At 34.2% G+C, this 16154-nt stretch overlaps 3 protein-coding genes across 4 annotated transcripts; all 3 read right to left on the bottom strand.

The window, feature by feature from the left end:
* Nucleotides 1-405: 405 nt before the first annotated feature.
* Nucleotides 406-3624, bottom strand: LOC116171487. The gene is made up of 4 exons (XM_031488355.1): nucleotides 3504-3624; nucleotides 3196-3313; nucleotides 1041-1220; nucleotides 406-932 (listed from the first exon to the last, which is right to left on the bottom strand). Exons 2-4 carry the CDS (start codon nucleotides 3311-3313, stop codon nucleotides 550-552), a joined length of 681 nt encoding a protein of 226 aa, XP_031344215.1. The 5' UTR covers nucleotides 3504-3624; the 3' UTR covers nucleotides 406-549.
* A 4698-nt stretch (nucleotides 3625-8322) lies between these two features.
* LOC116171844 (ras-related protein Rab-14) lies at nucleotides 8323-10021 on the bottom strand. Of its 2 annotated transcripts, none has more exons than XM_031488853.1 (4): nucleotides 9774-10021; nucleotides 9612-9722; nucleotides 9199-9562; nucleotides 8323-9151 (listed from the first exon to the last, which is right to left on the bottom strand). In XM_031488853.1, exons 2-4 carry the CDS (start codon nucleotides 9715-9717, stop codon nucleotides 8974-8976), a joined length of 648 nt encoding a protein of 215 aa, XP_031344713.1. In that variant the 5' UTR covers nucleotides 9718-9722; nucleotides 9774-10021; the 3' UTR covers nucleotides 8323-8973. The 2 variants fall into 2 exon arrangements, with proteins under 2 accessions (XP_031344713.1, XP_031344712.1); XM_031488852.1 differs by having other exon boundaries at nucleotides 9842-10020.
* Nucleotides 10022-14032: 4011 nt separating this feature from the next.
* LOC116171322 (cyclin-Y) lies at nucleotides 14033-15892 on the bottom strand. Its single transcript, XM_031488095.1, has one exon. The coding sequence runs from the start codon at nucleotides 15453-15455 to the stop codon at nucleotides 14442-14444; it is 1014 nt and encodes a 337-aa protein (XP_031343955.1). The 5' UTR covers nucleotides 15456-15892; the 3' UTR covers nucleotides 14033-14441.
* Between the last annotated feature and the right edge of the window lie 262 nt (nucleotides 15893-16154).

Below are 16154 nucleotides of genomic sequence, written 5' to 3'. Positions count from 1 at the left end.
ATAAATTCGTACTCGCGACCGACGAAAGCGCTTTACTCCGCACAGAATCAGTAATAAGTCCGGAACATGATCCGGAAGGAAGTGACTATAATCCAAAAAATCTTTTGCCGTTCTGATGCCGGGACTGTGCTGTGCTACACCGTATAAGAAAGACCATAACACATCAAAAGCTTAAACTGAGGAACTGTAGTAGTGATACCTATACAGACGTACAAAATGCGGACAATAACGTTCAGTTTCTTTTTGGAAAATGCGATCAAAAAATTTTGATGCCGTGTTGAAATCTTTGATGGCGAAATGTGTTTTTTAAATTTTTAATCAATAATTTATTTAATTTACAATTCTACCTTCAACTTCAATATTTGCTCGAATACCTACCTATCTATTCGGTTTATCGCTACGAAATTATGCGAATTATTTATTTAGCTACGTGTAATACAAATATCAAGAAAGTATGTAATAAATATGTAATAAAATACGTAATAGGTAAGAAGGTACATATCGAAGGAAACAAAAATGAAATGAAAAAGGAAATGAAACCCGAAAACACTAAAGGCGTATCCCAGGATTCGTCGACGCAACATAGTTTAGTAATTCTTCAGAATCTTCGCATACAAACGGCTTTTCGTGGTAACAGGCGACGTCGTGCCACGCAATACCGTCGTTATATACGTTGTTTAATACCGACAGACACGATTCAGTTGTGCCGTTAATATCGAATTCTGCGTTATCTGGCTGACGTTGTTTCTTGTGACCCGTTTGTGACCAGGGATTGTAACCCCATCCGCTTGGTACTTGATTGGTCGGTGAAATTTTGGCTCGATTTGCTGACCAAAACCAGCCGTAGAGACTTTTGGGCTCTAAATCGGCGCGATTTTCACATCCTTTGAAATCGCAAAGCCTTCCCGAAGTCCATATGTATGGTACATCATCTATCAAAAAAGATTGCACACATTGCAATTATCGAGACGAATACCAGCGTTCTCAAACTACTGACATTTACCTCTTTCGCCACTACATTTAAAGTGCGGGTAACTTACTTGATTGGATTAATCTGAAGATCATGTTGTTTTCTTCTTGTGATTCTATAGAGACCAGATCCATGCAATACTCGCGACAAATGTTTCTACCGTCCAACCAATCGACCCTTCTATTGGATAAACCTGGGACATGTCCACTGTAAAAGTAGTTGTGTCCACGGAATGCAAATTCTTTTGGTCCTAAACAGAAATGCGCTTATGTAAATGTTATTCAACAAAATGCGGCGTCCTCGAATTTTATTGTTAAAATCACTTTCTATTGATTTTTAAAGCTTTAGACAGGTAGATAGGTATGCCAATTTCTCTTTTAATGACGCCGGAAATTTTATATAATTAATCTAGGTGGTGTAGAATGGAGCATCTGCTTTAACGGATGCATACCTTTGGCAAAAACTCGGATTGATACCTATTTCAACAACATCAATATTAATGGAAGGTACCCATTCAAGTATCATGTATGAATAGTTAGATGGTTAGCTTCTGATTGAGTTACCTACCTATGTTATGTAACAGTAACAAGGACACATTCGTTGTACCTATATCCACTGTCGTAATAATGCGCTTTAGTAAATAAACAAAACGTGAGAACAATTTGAATCTTTAAATACTTTCAAATGAAGAAATTGTAGGTTACCTGTACTCGGCGTTGTGAAATCCCATTTAGGGTATAACTTATAAGTAGGTACCTACATTTTTGTTATTACCGATGCGTCAAATGAAACGATATTATATACTGAAATTATTGCTTTAGGTAAATAATAAATGGTAGGTACACGGCACCGCGATGATGGTTAATTCCCATGTTATACTCATATCATTTATGACCAGATACGTTCTTCACGAGCGCAATGAAAGTTTCCTAATGCATTGATGGTAACGAAATCATTACGATGTACAAAGTAAATTGCAGTCATATGTACTAAAGTTCAAAATTTATGTCGTTTTCTGAGTATTACTTATAGCTTACACATTGTATAGCTTGCAGATTCATATTAGGGTCACCCATTATATACAAGCCAGGTCGTTTGCAATATCCTATACACTTTAGATTAAGTAATAGATAGGTATGTATATATACCTATAGGTAATTAGATAGTGGGTTGTTTTGCACAGTACATAAAGTGCAATTCCTGTTTGTTGTTTTTAGGAGAAGCGGAAAGAATAGGTACCTTTACCTATGTAAATTTTTAGTTAGATTTCTGTATTAGATTTACTATAAAACGCCATTCGCACCACCCGTTTTGGACAATAGGAGGGATGATAAATTTGTAATTTAATTTTAGGTGACTGTGCGTGATTTATATTCTCACCACATTTTTGTTAACCACGCATTTAAGATTCCATTAAGCATTAGGTACCTACATTCATTCTTCTAAAAAGTATATTACGGTCGCAATTTTGGGATTTCATATATCATTTGAAAAAAAATTTATAGATAAATTGTAACAGAGTCTTAGAGACTGCGAATTGTGCTTTATATGGACCATAATAATCTACTCGTTTTACAATTTCATTAACAGGTACACAGGTAATTTTTTCACAGTGTAGGTACCTACCGATAAATTTGAGCTAGAATGATAGGTTAGCTGAAGCGTACGTTAAAATCGTCAACGATTATATTGCCACAATGGTTTCCATGGATTTTAAACTATAAGCTCCGTTTAAATTAATCAGTGCAAACGGTTAAGTCATACCTATTACCATAATATAATACGAATTATATTAATACACAAAATTTGATTTAACATTTGTATAAACATACAGTAAAAAAGATTTAAAAAGGTGTCCAATATATGGATGCGATATTATACAATTTTTGATTTATGAAGTTATATTTTGAGTTTTGACGATTACAATAAATGAAGCTTTCTTACAATTGTGAAAGAAAACAGTACCTATCTATTGAATTGAACAACTTTTTCTTCTATAAACGCCTATCATAACTGTCAGAAAAACGCGTGGGTGTTTGACTACGAATGAAAGCGTAAAAGAACTTTTACGTTTTACCATCAAATACCTACATTAATTAGGTAAGTATATTCATAATTATAATGATTATATTAACTTGCAAATACCTACATCTCTCAATTTACGCCTAATTTCAGCTAACGAGCTTTCTACTTTCTTATCGATCGCTCTAAAAAATGGTACTTACGGCTGGAGCATTTTTCCGGTACTGGCAAAGTTAAAAATCTTCCGGGTCGATTTGATCTTAATTGCCCAAAGGATGGAACAGCGACCAGAGTAAACAGAAATATGTAACAAGTCTTCATCTGTAAACACAATTTTGTTTTTAGTATCAAAAGTGAAATCGAGCAACCTTTTTCTTTGACCCACTGAACTTCACGTTCTTCTTCTTGCGCAAATAAAGAAGAATTTATACAAATGCAAAGGTTATTTTTACAACTAACTTCGCACTAACCCCAAGTCGCTTCACCCCCGCCCCCCATAAAAAGCACTTACCTTGTTTATATTTATACAAACTCGCACCTATCACTAAATCTTCTTATAAAGAGTGAGAGTTGTATTTATAGCGTAAGAGTCTTTAGTGTAAATTGGTGGGAAGTTCTGTGCTCCCCGGTTGAGACTATGAATTATTTATTTTATTCATTTTCGTTTGATCTTGTATAAAATTCGTTTAAATAAGTCCTAACTAACAAATTCATTACGATGCAACCTTGACCTCATTCGATGATGGCATTGCATATAATATGCACCGTGTAAAGAACAATGTGTAAAGAAGCTCAATTATTTAACGTTTGGAGTTTAATTAGGGCGATTTGAATGTGAATTGAGAACCCCTTACAAATAAGGGGACGTCTAACATGAATAACCTATAAGGATGGTTAATTAACTGAATAACATAGGAGTTTGTACCAGGATCTTAATAATCTTAATAAGTAGGTACCTACTTATAATGCCTAAATCATCCCGGACGTAGGGTTCAAGGTTCTTTCGAAAAATATGTTCATAAAACGTGTTTTCAAGTCTCCACCTACTAGGAAAAATTGCAAAATCTCCATCAGTGCCATCATCGGTTACACTTTCGCCAGTAGGTACCTAGTTTGAAGTCAATGTCAATTATAAACGCCACGTTAATATTAATGTTTGTCCCGCCGCTCATAATTTACGTCACCCCAAAGTTTAATATTATTAATTTTTTTTAAATGTTAATGGTATAATGGAATTGTTCGAGGTAATACCATCTTCCGTACCTAACGCTAAATTTGCATTGGGGTCAAATTAATCAAATGTAAATTATGGTACATTGACATTGATATTTGAAAGCAATAAAAAAGACAACTCGGTTCTTCCGAACTGAATTTAATTTGTTAAAATTTTGCAAAATCTTCTTTCACGTGTTTTTGGGTTCGTCGCGGGAGACATTATTTAACAACTATGGAAAAGGTATAGGGAGGTTTTTTGACAATATATCATACTATAATTTTATTAATCTCTGGAAACAACCGCGCCTTTTGGGATTTAAGGTGCCAAATCTACCCAAAATTTAGTTGTAGGCAAATCCAGAAGTTTATTTGGAATTTTCCTTTAAAATATAATGCAGATTGCAGATGACCTCTATACCGCCTATACAGCTAGTTAATTTTATAATACTTTCAGTACAATTAAATTTTGTGTAACGTCCTAAATTTCAACAAATAATAATATATGAATTGTGAGCAGTGGATGTTGCCCAAATTGTCTTTATTGCACGTTTTAAAAAGCAAATTTTTGCATAGGGTCGTTTTATTAACATAAAAGTATGTACCTATACCTAGTAGTGTTTTTCGAAATTTTATTACACTGTTGCATAGTAAGTCTAATTTTGGCAATGCCAATCAAAATATATGATAATTTAAGTCCTAAAAAGAACAGTAGGTAGGTAAGCGAATAGGTAGGTATATGTAAACAAAATACTAAATCTTTATTTCTTCATACACAGTTCTCTGGCGTACGAATTTTACGTAATCACGATGTAGATGTATAGACCTTGATTCCTTCCGAATCAACTATACTTAGCTACCTCTACCTACCTAATTGGATTATTACAACATTTCTTGAAGTACAATGAATGCATTTTTATTAGAACAGATTTAGTAATTAATATATAGCTGGAAATTTGTTTGTATAAGAGTTTGTGTGAGCCAAATCGTTAATGGACTATTGTTTTTATTTGAAACTGTATATATTTACTTGTCATCATCATTCATCATTCCTCCATGTAAACATATGTAGGTACCTTAGATCTAATGACCATTATGTACCTAAACGTTTTTAAATCAGGAGCTCCCCTAAGAGAATAAAGAATTATCCATTAAGTACATTCTAATAATTCAAATGGAATCATCACATACGACCTTGCTCTCATCTAACGGTGCTCACCTTGCAAAATAATTGCATTTCGATTTCAAGGTTTAGGTAACATTATAACTAAGTATATTATGATTATCTCATCATCGACATGATGCGAGAAACCTTCCAAAACCTATAATAAAATTCGTTATACTAATTAATAATTTGCAAGTATAGGTATACCCTCTAACACGCACCCTAAGATTTCACAATAAATTTAAGGAATTAATCAACTCAAGGATAATCATAAACAATTTTTAATATATTCGCGGAAAATAGAAACCGGATTTACAATAGATTTCTTAGCAAAAAGTATTTCCCAGGAATCTCTACATTCATAGCATACCGGGTGGTGCCTAGCGCAACGCAGCATAGGGATTTCAATGGTAATTTCTTTATAGTCAATTACTAGCTCCCCTAATTATTTTAGAGCAAAAGTCTAAATATGTTTCTTTTAGAGAAAAAAATACTGCATCTGCTCATACTTTTAGTTATTATTTTCCGTTTTTCAAAACCGTAGAAATCGACAAAATAAAAAGGTTCATTTTACAATAAATCAAGTATGCCTTGGAATTACCTAAAAAAATGATCAAAGTCCTCGTGTGAGATCGAAGGGACTTCAGCGCATCTTTGTGTGGCAGATCAGTGTTTTATTAGCCAATATTGACTCCACCATCAATAAGATCTTGCCGAAAGCTACCACGTTCACTTTGTCGGTACCATTTTCTCACTTACCGTGCACTCGCAATTCGCGTTTGAAGTTTCGACTCCACCATCAGTAAGATCTCGTCGGGGGTTACCACATTCCCTTTGTCGACACACAGTTCCGACGTCCCGTTCATTCGTAATTCACATTTTGGTAGATTTCGCTAAAATCCCGGCATAAAATCGTATTCAACTTTTGATTACTTCACATAGCTCGACCTTCTATTAGTGACACGAGAAAGAGAGACCGCGATTCGCGCTGTAAGAAACTTTTGGGCGCCCAAAGTCGACTACCCCTCGAAGCGCGCCGCGCAAAAGGTGGTTTATTTCGCCCCTAGGAAAAAAAACAAAATTCCGCCACGCAGGAGTTGTGCGCGTTGACAAGATCTTCCCGACGACACCAATTAATTGAAAACAGCCAGCATTTACTGTGACAGAGTGTTTGTGTTGCAAAAAAGACTACTCCGATTAATTTTCAATATTAAATACAACCATTCGTGCCGAGGCGTTTTCCGCAGCCATCGAATTCTCACCTTGTTTTCCATATATGTACTCCACTGTGTGACTCACATACATATGCACAAGAATACCTATTTGCTCAATAAAGATGTGCACACTTACGATACTAGACACAAAGATAATCTCCGGCTAAGTAAGCCACGACATTCTTTTTTTAAGAAGTCGCCTGAGTATAAGAGCGCTTTATATTATAACTTGTTGCCTAGTGCCTTCAAAAACTTGACAAAACCACAATTTAAAAGAAAAGTTAAAGAGTTTTTGTCATTAGGAGTTTTTTATAATGAAAAAGAATATTTAAATAGATAGATGAAGTACCCCACCAATATGTGTTTAAATTATACATTTCTATGTTTGTTTGTTGACGTGTAAATTTGTTGTGTATACAATTGTTATTTACAAATAAAAATGATATGATATGATATGTATCTGAACCCTTTCCAACTGCTTAACCTCGATCTATTAGTTATTACGATAATAGGTACTGGGCGGGGAAACAAAATCCACACATTAATTTTAATTTGTTACCATTAGAAATAAGAAACTAAAATTAAACTTTTTTTGTTGGAACGAGCATTTTATAGTTAGGTACATATCAGAATTTGAGAACTTTCATTTTAAGAATATGTATATAGCAATTATAATTCTTTCTTATTTTTTTGCCTTCTGTTAATGTGTTTTTTTTTCGTCACAGTGGCAGTAGTAAACGCTATTCTATATTATTCTTTGAATTTCAACAATCTCTTCATAAGTATTATTGGCCATTGTAGTATTGCTTATCGTCTGAGTATGTACTCTGCCTGTTAGAGTTCAGAGTAAGTACTCCATTGACTAAGGAAATGATTCCTTATTCAATGCTACTACACCAAAATAAGCATTATAATTTTATTATTATTATTATTTTATTATTTATTAAGTCTTACGGGAGAGGCCCCAAAAAATTAAGGTTTTGTGTACAATTCACATATACAAAAGGTAATTAAGCTTAAATTACTGGAAAAAGGAGATTAAAAATAAATACAGTGAGCAGTAATACCTACATACTAACTAAATTAACATTGGTATAGTATGATTTGTCGACATCATTTAGTAACAACTTAGGATTATGTTTAAGTTCAGATAAACTAACCTATTATTTCAATTTGCGGATAGGAGTTTGCGAAACGTATCATTCTTATAATCGGGGAATGTTGTAAATATAACGTTTTATACAGTTTTATGCTAAAAGATTGACTAAACCTAAGAATTCTTCCAGGAACATTAAATGTTATTAATTCCACCAAATATGACGAGTCAATACAACCGTTTAAAGGTTTATAAAAAGACAAAATCGAGAAACTGACGCCGAGCAAGCAAAGTATTAATGCTTAATACCTTAAGAAGGGAGAGGTAAGAATGGTATGCAAATGAATTCAGACGTAACCTAAACCTGAAAAAACGAAGAAATTTGTGCTGCACCCTTACGAGTTTTGAAATAGGAGTGGAATAATAGGGAGACCAAACTTGGAAACAATTGTATACTTCCACCAAAGAGTAACTAATAATTATTCTTTGCTTCCACATTGAAAATAAAATAAATTATGAACAACAAACCTTAAAAATCTTTCTGCATTTTTAATACCTAGGCCAATATTTTCCTGAAAGATCTTTTAATTTTATACTGCAAGTATGATATGGTTGTAATTTCTTACACCTTCAAATAAACAAGATTAACATAATCAATATATTAATTGATGAATTTATACAGTTATAATAATACAAAATGCAGTTAACTTATCTACTATTTTTACTTTTTATAGAATATTTTATTCATAAATACATCACATAAAAACTTATCTAAATAGTGTTGCCTTTAGTAATTGATATCTATAAGCGGTGGATAAATTCTGCTTTTTAAATCATAGAGTAGTCTAGACAAATTAGGTGAATTAACAATTTCCTGAAATAAAATACACAGAACAGGCCGAGTAAGTATCTTAGTTTAAAATAAATTTTTTTCATTAATGGCATACCTATAATACAAATATGATATATCTTTGATAACAAATGTATCGTTCGAACCTTACATCTACATTACAGAATCAAAAATTAAAAAATTCTGTATGCGTAAAAATGTGAAATTGCCAATTTATAAGAATCAAATACCTAACATTTAAAAACAACAATGGAAACGTATTAAAAATATTTTCTAAAATAACTAATCGATAACGAACCACTTGCTCGGTTTTCCCCCTTCCCAAGTGCGAAAAAAATGTATAACCCCATTTATAAAATATCCTACTGCAGAGGATGGAATGTCTCTCTACATTAAGATATTCTGAAAAGCTTCAGAGATTCGTATATGACTATTTAAAATTAACTAGCAAGCGCAATTGTCTTTGTTAAACTGTTGGTCATTTGATAATGTATTACGTCCAGGTTGGGAAGGTTTATGTTGTACACCCGATTCTGCTGCGTTTAGATCCAGTCGACCGTCTTGAATACTTTGATAGATCTTACGTGCAGTCTCCAGGAAAGCCTCTTCAACATTCTGACCGCTGCATCACAACGTGATATTTACGAAGTTATGACATAGTTTACTTACGTTTTAGCACTGGCTTCCACAAACATAAGTCCGTTTTCGTCCGCAAACTGTTTTGCTTCCTCGTAAGTTACGTCTCTTTGTCCTTCTAAATCGCACTTATTACCAATAAGGAAAATAACAGTACTGGGATTAGTTAAATTTCTGGTGTCGGTTAACCAACTGCTTAAATGGTTGTAGGTGGAACGGCGAGTTATGTCGTATACCATTAAAGCACCAGCGGCACCTCGATAATATGAACGTGTAACTGCTCTAAAACGCTCTTGTCCGGCTGTATCCCATATTTGTAATTTAATCTTTTGGCCCGCCACTTCAATTATACGAGTTCCAAATTCCACTCCAATCGTGTGCGGACAATCAGACATAACTACAAAGAACTCGCTAACATGTGTGGGATATTTACATTAAAAACTTACACTTCTTTTCCGTAAATTGGTGGAGCAGACATGATTTTCCCACCCCCATATCTCCGATAATTATGTATTTAAATATGTAAGAATAATTATAAGGACCAGCAGACATTTTAACTGTGAACAAAATATACAAATAAACACAACATGTAGAGCCTTTGGAATTACACAAATAATCTGCTTCTTCCTTGGAAATATCAAAAAAATTATGGTAATAATGAAGTGGAAGTACCTACACAGAATTTAATACTCGATTATACACCGTTAATATTGAGTTAGACAATTAGATTTTATTCTGTACCAAGTAATTGGAAATAAGCACTAAAATCGCATAAAATTTGGCAAAATTTTGTACAATTCTAAAGAAATAAATTATTTCTGCACACTGTCAAAACTCAAACGTTAAGCCATATATATAAAGAGAAGTATATGGATAAACGAGTGGACACGCCTATCGCCAACGTTAGTGGATGGAAATATACTTCTGTCATTAGTTGGGAACTAGGCGCTAATGCGCTTGCCTGTTATTATGTAGTGTTATTTACCAAGCATTTACTCCAGTTTGACATAACGGATTGAGGTTAAATTGTTTGTTTTGTTTATGAGTTATTGAACTTTTGTTTAATTTTAATCGTAAAGAAGCCTTTCGTAGTTATATAAATCAGTATACGTAAGTGATACACATTAATTGTAAAGGAATACCTAATGTTTGGCAATTTTAGTGTGTTCATTACTTAGAAATAAAGAAATGCAGGTACTTGTGGGAAAGTGGATTCTTCGGTTTCATGGCACAAGTAAGTTACAATGCAATTATCTGCAATCAATTCATTTATGCCATAGGTGCTTGTTATTAGATTCCCAAGTGAAAAAAGCAACAAGAATCGGTGACTGCAAGCATGTGAACTATCGGAATTCGATGATGTAAAAACAAGGTTGTGTTCTCGTCATTTTAACCGCTATGACTGCATTGATTTGGATGCACGCAAGCATGATGGGGGCACGAAGTTATATGGGGGTCACTTAACACCTAAAAGATTTCCAACTCGACAATATTAATTTTATTTTAAAATCAGTAAATGTCTTTTAATTTAATTGTGTTTCTTTGAACATTGGTAATGTATCACTTTATATTATAGCTGATGCGAACTTATCCAATTTCATGTTATATTCAAGATATAATCCCTATAGGTACCTATATTATTTCAATTGCAAATTAAGTTTCTAAATCGTTACAAAGTTTGCCTTCGAAGTTGAAGGGTGTAACCGTAAACAAACTCCGCTGAGGATGCTCGAAAGTTCTCCGTGAAAATGCTACAGTTTCCAAGCAGAACGATACAGCGATTGGTCTTGGGAGGGTGGGCCTCGGCCAGCTAGCATACTTATCTAAAGACATCACAGGATCAGACAATAGTGATAGGAGTTGGCAGGTGGAATGGGGCCAATGTGGTGAATATGAACCTGCATGAAGCGAATAGAAGTCTGGGTGAAGTTTCCGAATGGTGCGTGGTTGTGTTTACATATGGTAATTGCACACAATAATGGTTTAATAAAATTTTAACCCTATTTTCGAGTTATAGGTTATGAAATTTGAAATTGGCGCTACTTAAAAGTAGGCGGAGAGAAGTAAATATTTACTTGGGGAGTTCGCGCATAAATACAGAGTTGAGGACTAAGGAATAGGGCAGCTCTCTTTTATGGCGAACAATTTGCACATTGCAATCATAGGCGGTTATCCATATACTTCTCTTAAACCTCTCGCCAAGAAAGATTGCCGGTCATAGAACACTAGATCCCGGTCTACAATCTATGTTTTTCTAAAGATGTGAGCAACTTCCGGGATAGTATCGTGTCAGTGTTGAACAAAAAGACTTTTCGTTCAACATTGGCACGATCCTATTCCGGAAGTCGCTCGCATCTTAAGAAAAACATAGATTGTAGATCGACACAAGGTGTGCTGTGACCGGCAATCTTTCCTGGCGAAAGTTATATATATATATATATATGCGTGAAGCAAGCAGGGAGGCCATATTTTTATCAGGTTGGCTATTGTTTTCCATGTTTAATAGTATATTATATACCGCGGGACTGAAGTAGTACTTTTAATCCCGAAGGTAAAGTTTATGGCCCGACCGAAGGGAGGGCCATAATTTACCTGAGGGATTAAGACCACTACTTCAGTCGCAAGGTATATACGATATTTTTCGTACTTCCGAAACTGAAACACTTAATATGTATGGAGTTTGAGAACGCGTTCTTTCAAAAAATCGCTGCTCAACAAGTTACCATAGGAACTGTCATTGCTAGTGTCATAATTTTGGTGGTGGGTGACAAACGTGTATTTGATATTTGGTTTGTTCGTTTGTCTGCACTAATCAACACTGGTGTACCAAATGCGTTCGTTTGTCTGTTTGTAACTGCATGCATTCCGTTCGTTTGTGTAGTGCAATTTGCCCATTTTAGTTCATAACAGCACAAACTTTGTTCGTGCATTTTAGTGCGAGCAACTTAGTGCAGCATAAATTAGACGTGAAACGACCGTTCTCATAACCATAAACATTTTGAAAAAACAAGGTGGGGAATCTGCGATGAATAAATTATTGGAAATGAAACTTTTATTTCATGATATTATTGAACAATTTATAAGTAGATCGTCAAGTGAGGAAGATAATATTGCAGAGGTCATACAACAAGTAAATGAAAAATAGTTTCCTGTATAATAAATAATAAATTTATCACTCATGATGCAGTACAAACGTTTTTTGCTGGTTATTTATTTACTATACCCTAAATAAGCGTTCGTTTGTTAGATGCCAGTGCATCAAAAACTGATTACTCCAGCTTACACCGTGACGTCACATCAGTGTTGCACCAAACCAATCGAGCAAGACAAACGAACAAACCTATTGATAAAAAGCAACCAAAAGGTAAAGAATTGATACCACTGAAATCCAAAAGCTATATGAACAGCAGTACGATGCGTTTAAGAAGTAGTGCCGCATACAAAATGTGGAAGAACCTACTGAAATTGCTTTGTTAGTAATTTCATCCTTCCGGGATTTTCGTAAAATTTAATCCCGGCGGGACAAAAAGTGGCACTTCAGTACTTGTCATAATGGCGAGTGAAGTTGTCACTTTAGTCTCGGAAGTACGAAAAATAACTTATTGGTATTTTGAAACCAGAGATAACTTGGATTGTCTTATTATTATTATGATGTGAAGACTAAGGCCCGATGCAGCCCATGGTCATTGATCACGTAATCCTCTCAGGATTTTTGTGACTTCGCTGACTAGTTTCTAGAGTAGGTAGATTTTTAAATAAATTAGTAAAAAGGTAACATCTACATATAGGTACTTTTAGAGTTTTCTACTCCTCTATTTCGCTAGGGGCTAACTTTATTCCTACCGAAAACGTGATGTCTGCGCCCAGCAGTAACATCGTAGGCACACAAGATATACTTTGCCTGTTCAGCTGCCTTTCGCCGTAGAATTTCTGAAAGGTTGTAGCCAGAATTGAGAACTTGACAAACTACCAAGAAATATAGCAAAGGCTGCCAATGTTTTCGTTAAAAATCTGATCAAATTTACTTATTACCTGAAAAATGGAAGAAACCAAAGAGTAGGATAATGAGATGGTTATTGTGAGTGCCCTCGGCTGTTGCTTGCCTTGCTGAGAGCAGGAAGCATATGTATCCGCGGCCACAGGACATGGTGGAACTCTGCATGCATGATATAGAGGTTTCGAAGATGGAGCAAAGATTTAAGTTGTTTTTTTTATGTCATATTGTCGCAATAGTATCCAAATATGTTTCTTAGTTATATGTACTTTCCTACATTTATATAGGTGTCATCTCATTCCATACAAAAGCTGTACATACATTTGTTAGTTATTAAGAAGATTGCAGCAAATTATATATACCGAGTGATTACCCCAAAACGAAAAAAGTCAATTAACATGAAAAAAAGGTTGCAGATTGTTGTTCCCCATGTTAACTTAAGACTCAACTTACAGGGTTTATAATGACACCAATCGAAAGAAGATTTTTTCTCATCTAATGATATACGAATTAGTTAATTTTCGCCGTTGTCTTTTTCTCCTTTATTTTAACCAAAATTCGGCAAAAAATCCAATTAGCACAATCAATTAAGCCACAACTAGTAAGACAAAAAGCAAAATCAAACTTTATTATTTTTTTTTTGTACTTAATAGTTATTTATGTTATTTTGCTAATTGGTTTTATTTTTGATAAAATAATGAGAAATACAACTGAAACTTAACTAACAGGCATATCATTAGAATGAAAAAAAAATGTGTTCCCAAATGTTGGTAGTTTTTAACAGAGAAGTTGTTGCTTTTTATGAAGCGACAATAATTACACATGAAATTGGTATGTCACCACAAGTAGTAATGGATTTAATTTACTCACATATTTATTAGTTTCTTCTATTGCAAGCAATGTACAGTATAAAAGTTTAAAATAGACTAACCAGATTGTCCTATAATTATACTTCACATGCCATTAGAAATTTTATGAAACAAACTAGAATATAAAAGCACGTAGGAGGTACTGTATGGTTATCAAAATATCCACAAATTGGAAAAAGAAGCTTATAAATTTCAATTTGTCTAATATAAATGTAGAAAATAACATGGCCAGCAGTATAGATAAACGTGATATACTAACAAAATTAATGGTCGATACTCTCGAACTATTTATAAAACCATTTCTACAATAAAAGTAATTGGAGGCATTTTCAGACAAAATTAAATACACTAGAAATACTTTGGTAGATCTATAAAAAAATAAACACGATATATAATTTCAATACCAAGTTCAATCACGACAAAATAGCGACACTCCGTCGAGGACAACCTCCAAAATGATTGATATTGTCTAAACTGGACCATTTCTTAAAACCGTTCTTCAGCGCTTCCGCCGTTATTTTATCCTCCATCACAAGAGACATGGCTTCCAATTTCTGCGCTCTCGATTTGCTTAACGGTTCACTGGGGAAGGCCAAGTCGTTAGCTTCCGCGAGACTTCTCAAATCAAAATAATACTTTGCATACACGCTGGAAGGTACGTTTATGTTAAATTGCAATAGTTCCAAAAATTGTCTTTCCAGCTCGTTCATATCTTCTACGGTGATCTCTTTTAAAATTTGGCAATAATCAACATTCCATACGGCTTGGTCATCCCACACTTTGGAAGCGAGCAAAATAGCACCTAAAACGATTCGCTTCCAATTTGATGGTGCTATATCGAGTTCTGCGTAAGTAATTAATCTTTCTAAGTATACTAAAGTAATAATGGCACACTCCGCCGTTAATTGTGCAGCATTAAACAACGTTCTTACAAATTTATAAATCTGGCGATGTTCCGGATTGTGTTTATCATAATCATCACTCACACCTTCTCGGGTTAGAGGATGCAGCTTTTCATCGAATATATCCAATTCGCGTTGGGAATCCCGGTTTTTTATATGATAATAAATTGCTAAGGCGACACACTTTACAGTATTTTTTAAATTAGGCTGAGAGACGGTACTATCGTCTAAATAAATTGTGGAACAGGAACTACTTTTCTTAAGTGGCCGTAGGTCGGCTATTTGGTGTTGACTCTTTCTGCGTATTAAGCCGTTTTCTAAAGCTTTCGATTTTTCTATAAAAATCGTTTTTGCCATAGGATCTTGTGAAGGATCGGCTTCGCCATCGTCCGCTTCCCGCTCGCTGATATGTTGTAAATTATTAATGCTCACTTCACCTTCGGGTAGTGTTTCTTCAAATGGGATTATCACACGATGGCTCGGTTGGGGACTCGAGTACGAACAGCAACTGTTTTTATTACCCATGATCTTTTGTTTTTACTGGTACATGCGGAACTCATAATTTAATTGAGTTTTTTGTGCGTCATGTCATTTTTGAGATTCTAAATTATAGGTAGGTAGTCGCCCTTTAGGAATAGGATACGCCGCCTCTGAAGATATTCAACACATTTGCCCACCAGAGTCTACGCCTATTTTTAATCTGCCGTCAAATTATAAAATTGATAGCACTGTGTATTTCTAAAACCTTATCACTAACTTTAATCATCTTTGCATATTTTAAGCGTTATCTTTAACAATCAACATTTTTATAGTTTAATTGGTACATTAAACAATTTTTAGTTAACGTCAAATTTATGTTGAGCATATTTTCCTTTTCTAGTTAAAGAAAAAACTAATCGTGCTACTTTATTTAATTTTCAATGTAGATGTAGATTTACGTAGCAGAACCACTAAAAACTTGAAAGTCGTAAATTCACTACAGAGTATCTACCTACCATAAAATACAAAATTGCTACCTGCTATAATTTTATACAAGGGAGCCAAAAATTATACAGAAAATTAAAAACATTGTGCACCGTTTCAATTATCGTTCGACGTGCTTATCATTTTTTGCGCGATCGAATGAATTAAAATTATAAATATGCATTAAGAAATTAACAAGCAGAATAAATCGAAATGATCGAATTGTAACCAGTTTATTTGTCAAAACTGAAATTAATAATT

The sequence above is a fragment of the Photinus pyralis genome, unplaced genomic scaffold, assembly GCF_008802855.1.
Source record: "Photinus pyralis isolate 1611_PpyrPB1 unplaced genomic scaffold, Ppyr1.3 Ppyr1.4_LG5, whole genome shotgun sequence".
Taxonomy (NCBI): Eukaryota; Metazoa; Arthropoda; class Insecta; order Coleoptera; family Lampyridae; genus Photinus; species Photinus pyralis.
Note: the sequence above shows the minus strand (reverse complement) of the source record. Positions and strands in the feature narration are given on the sequence as shown.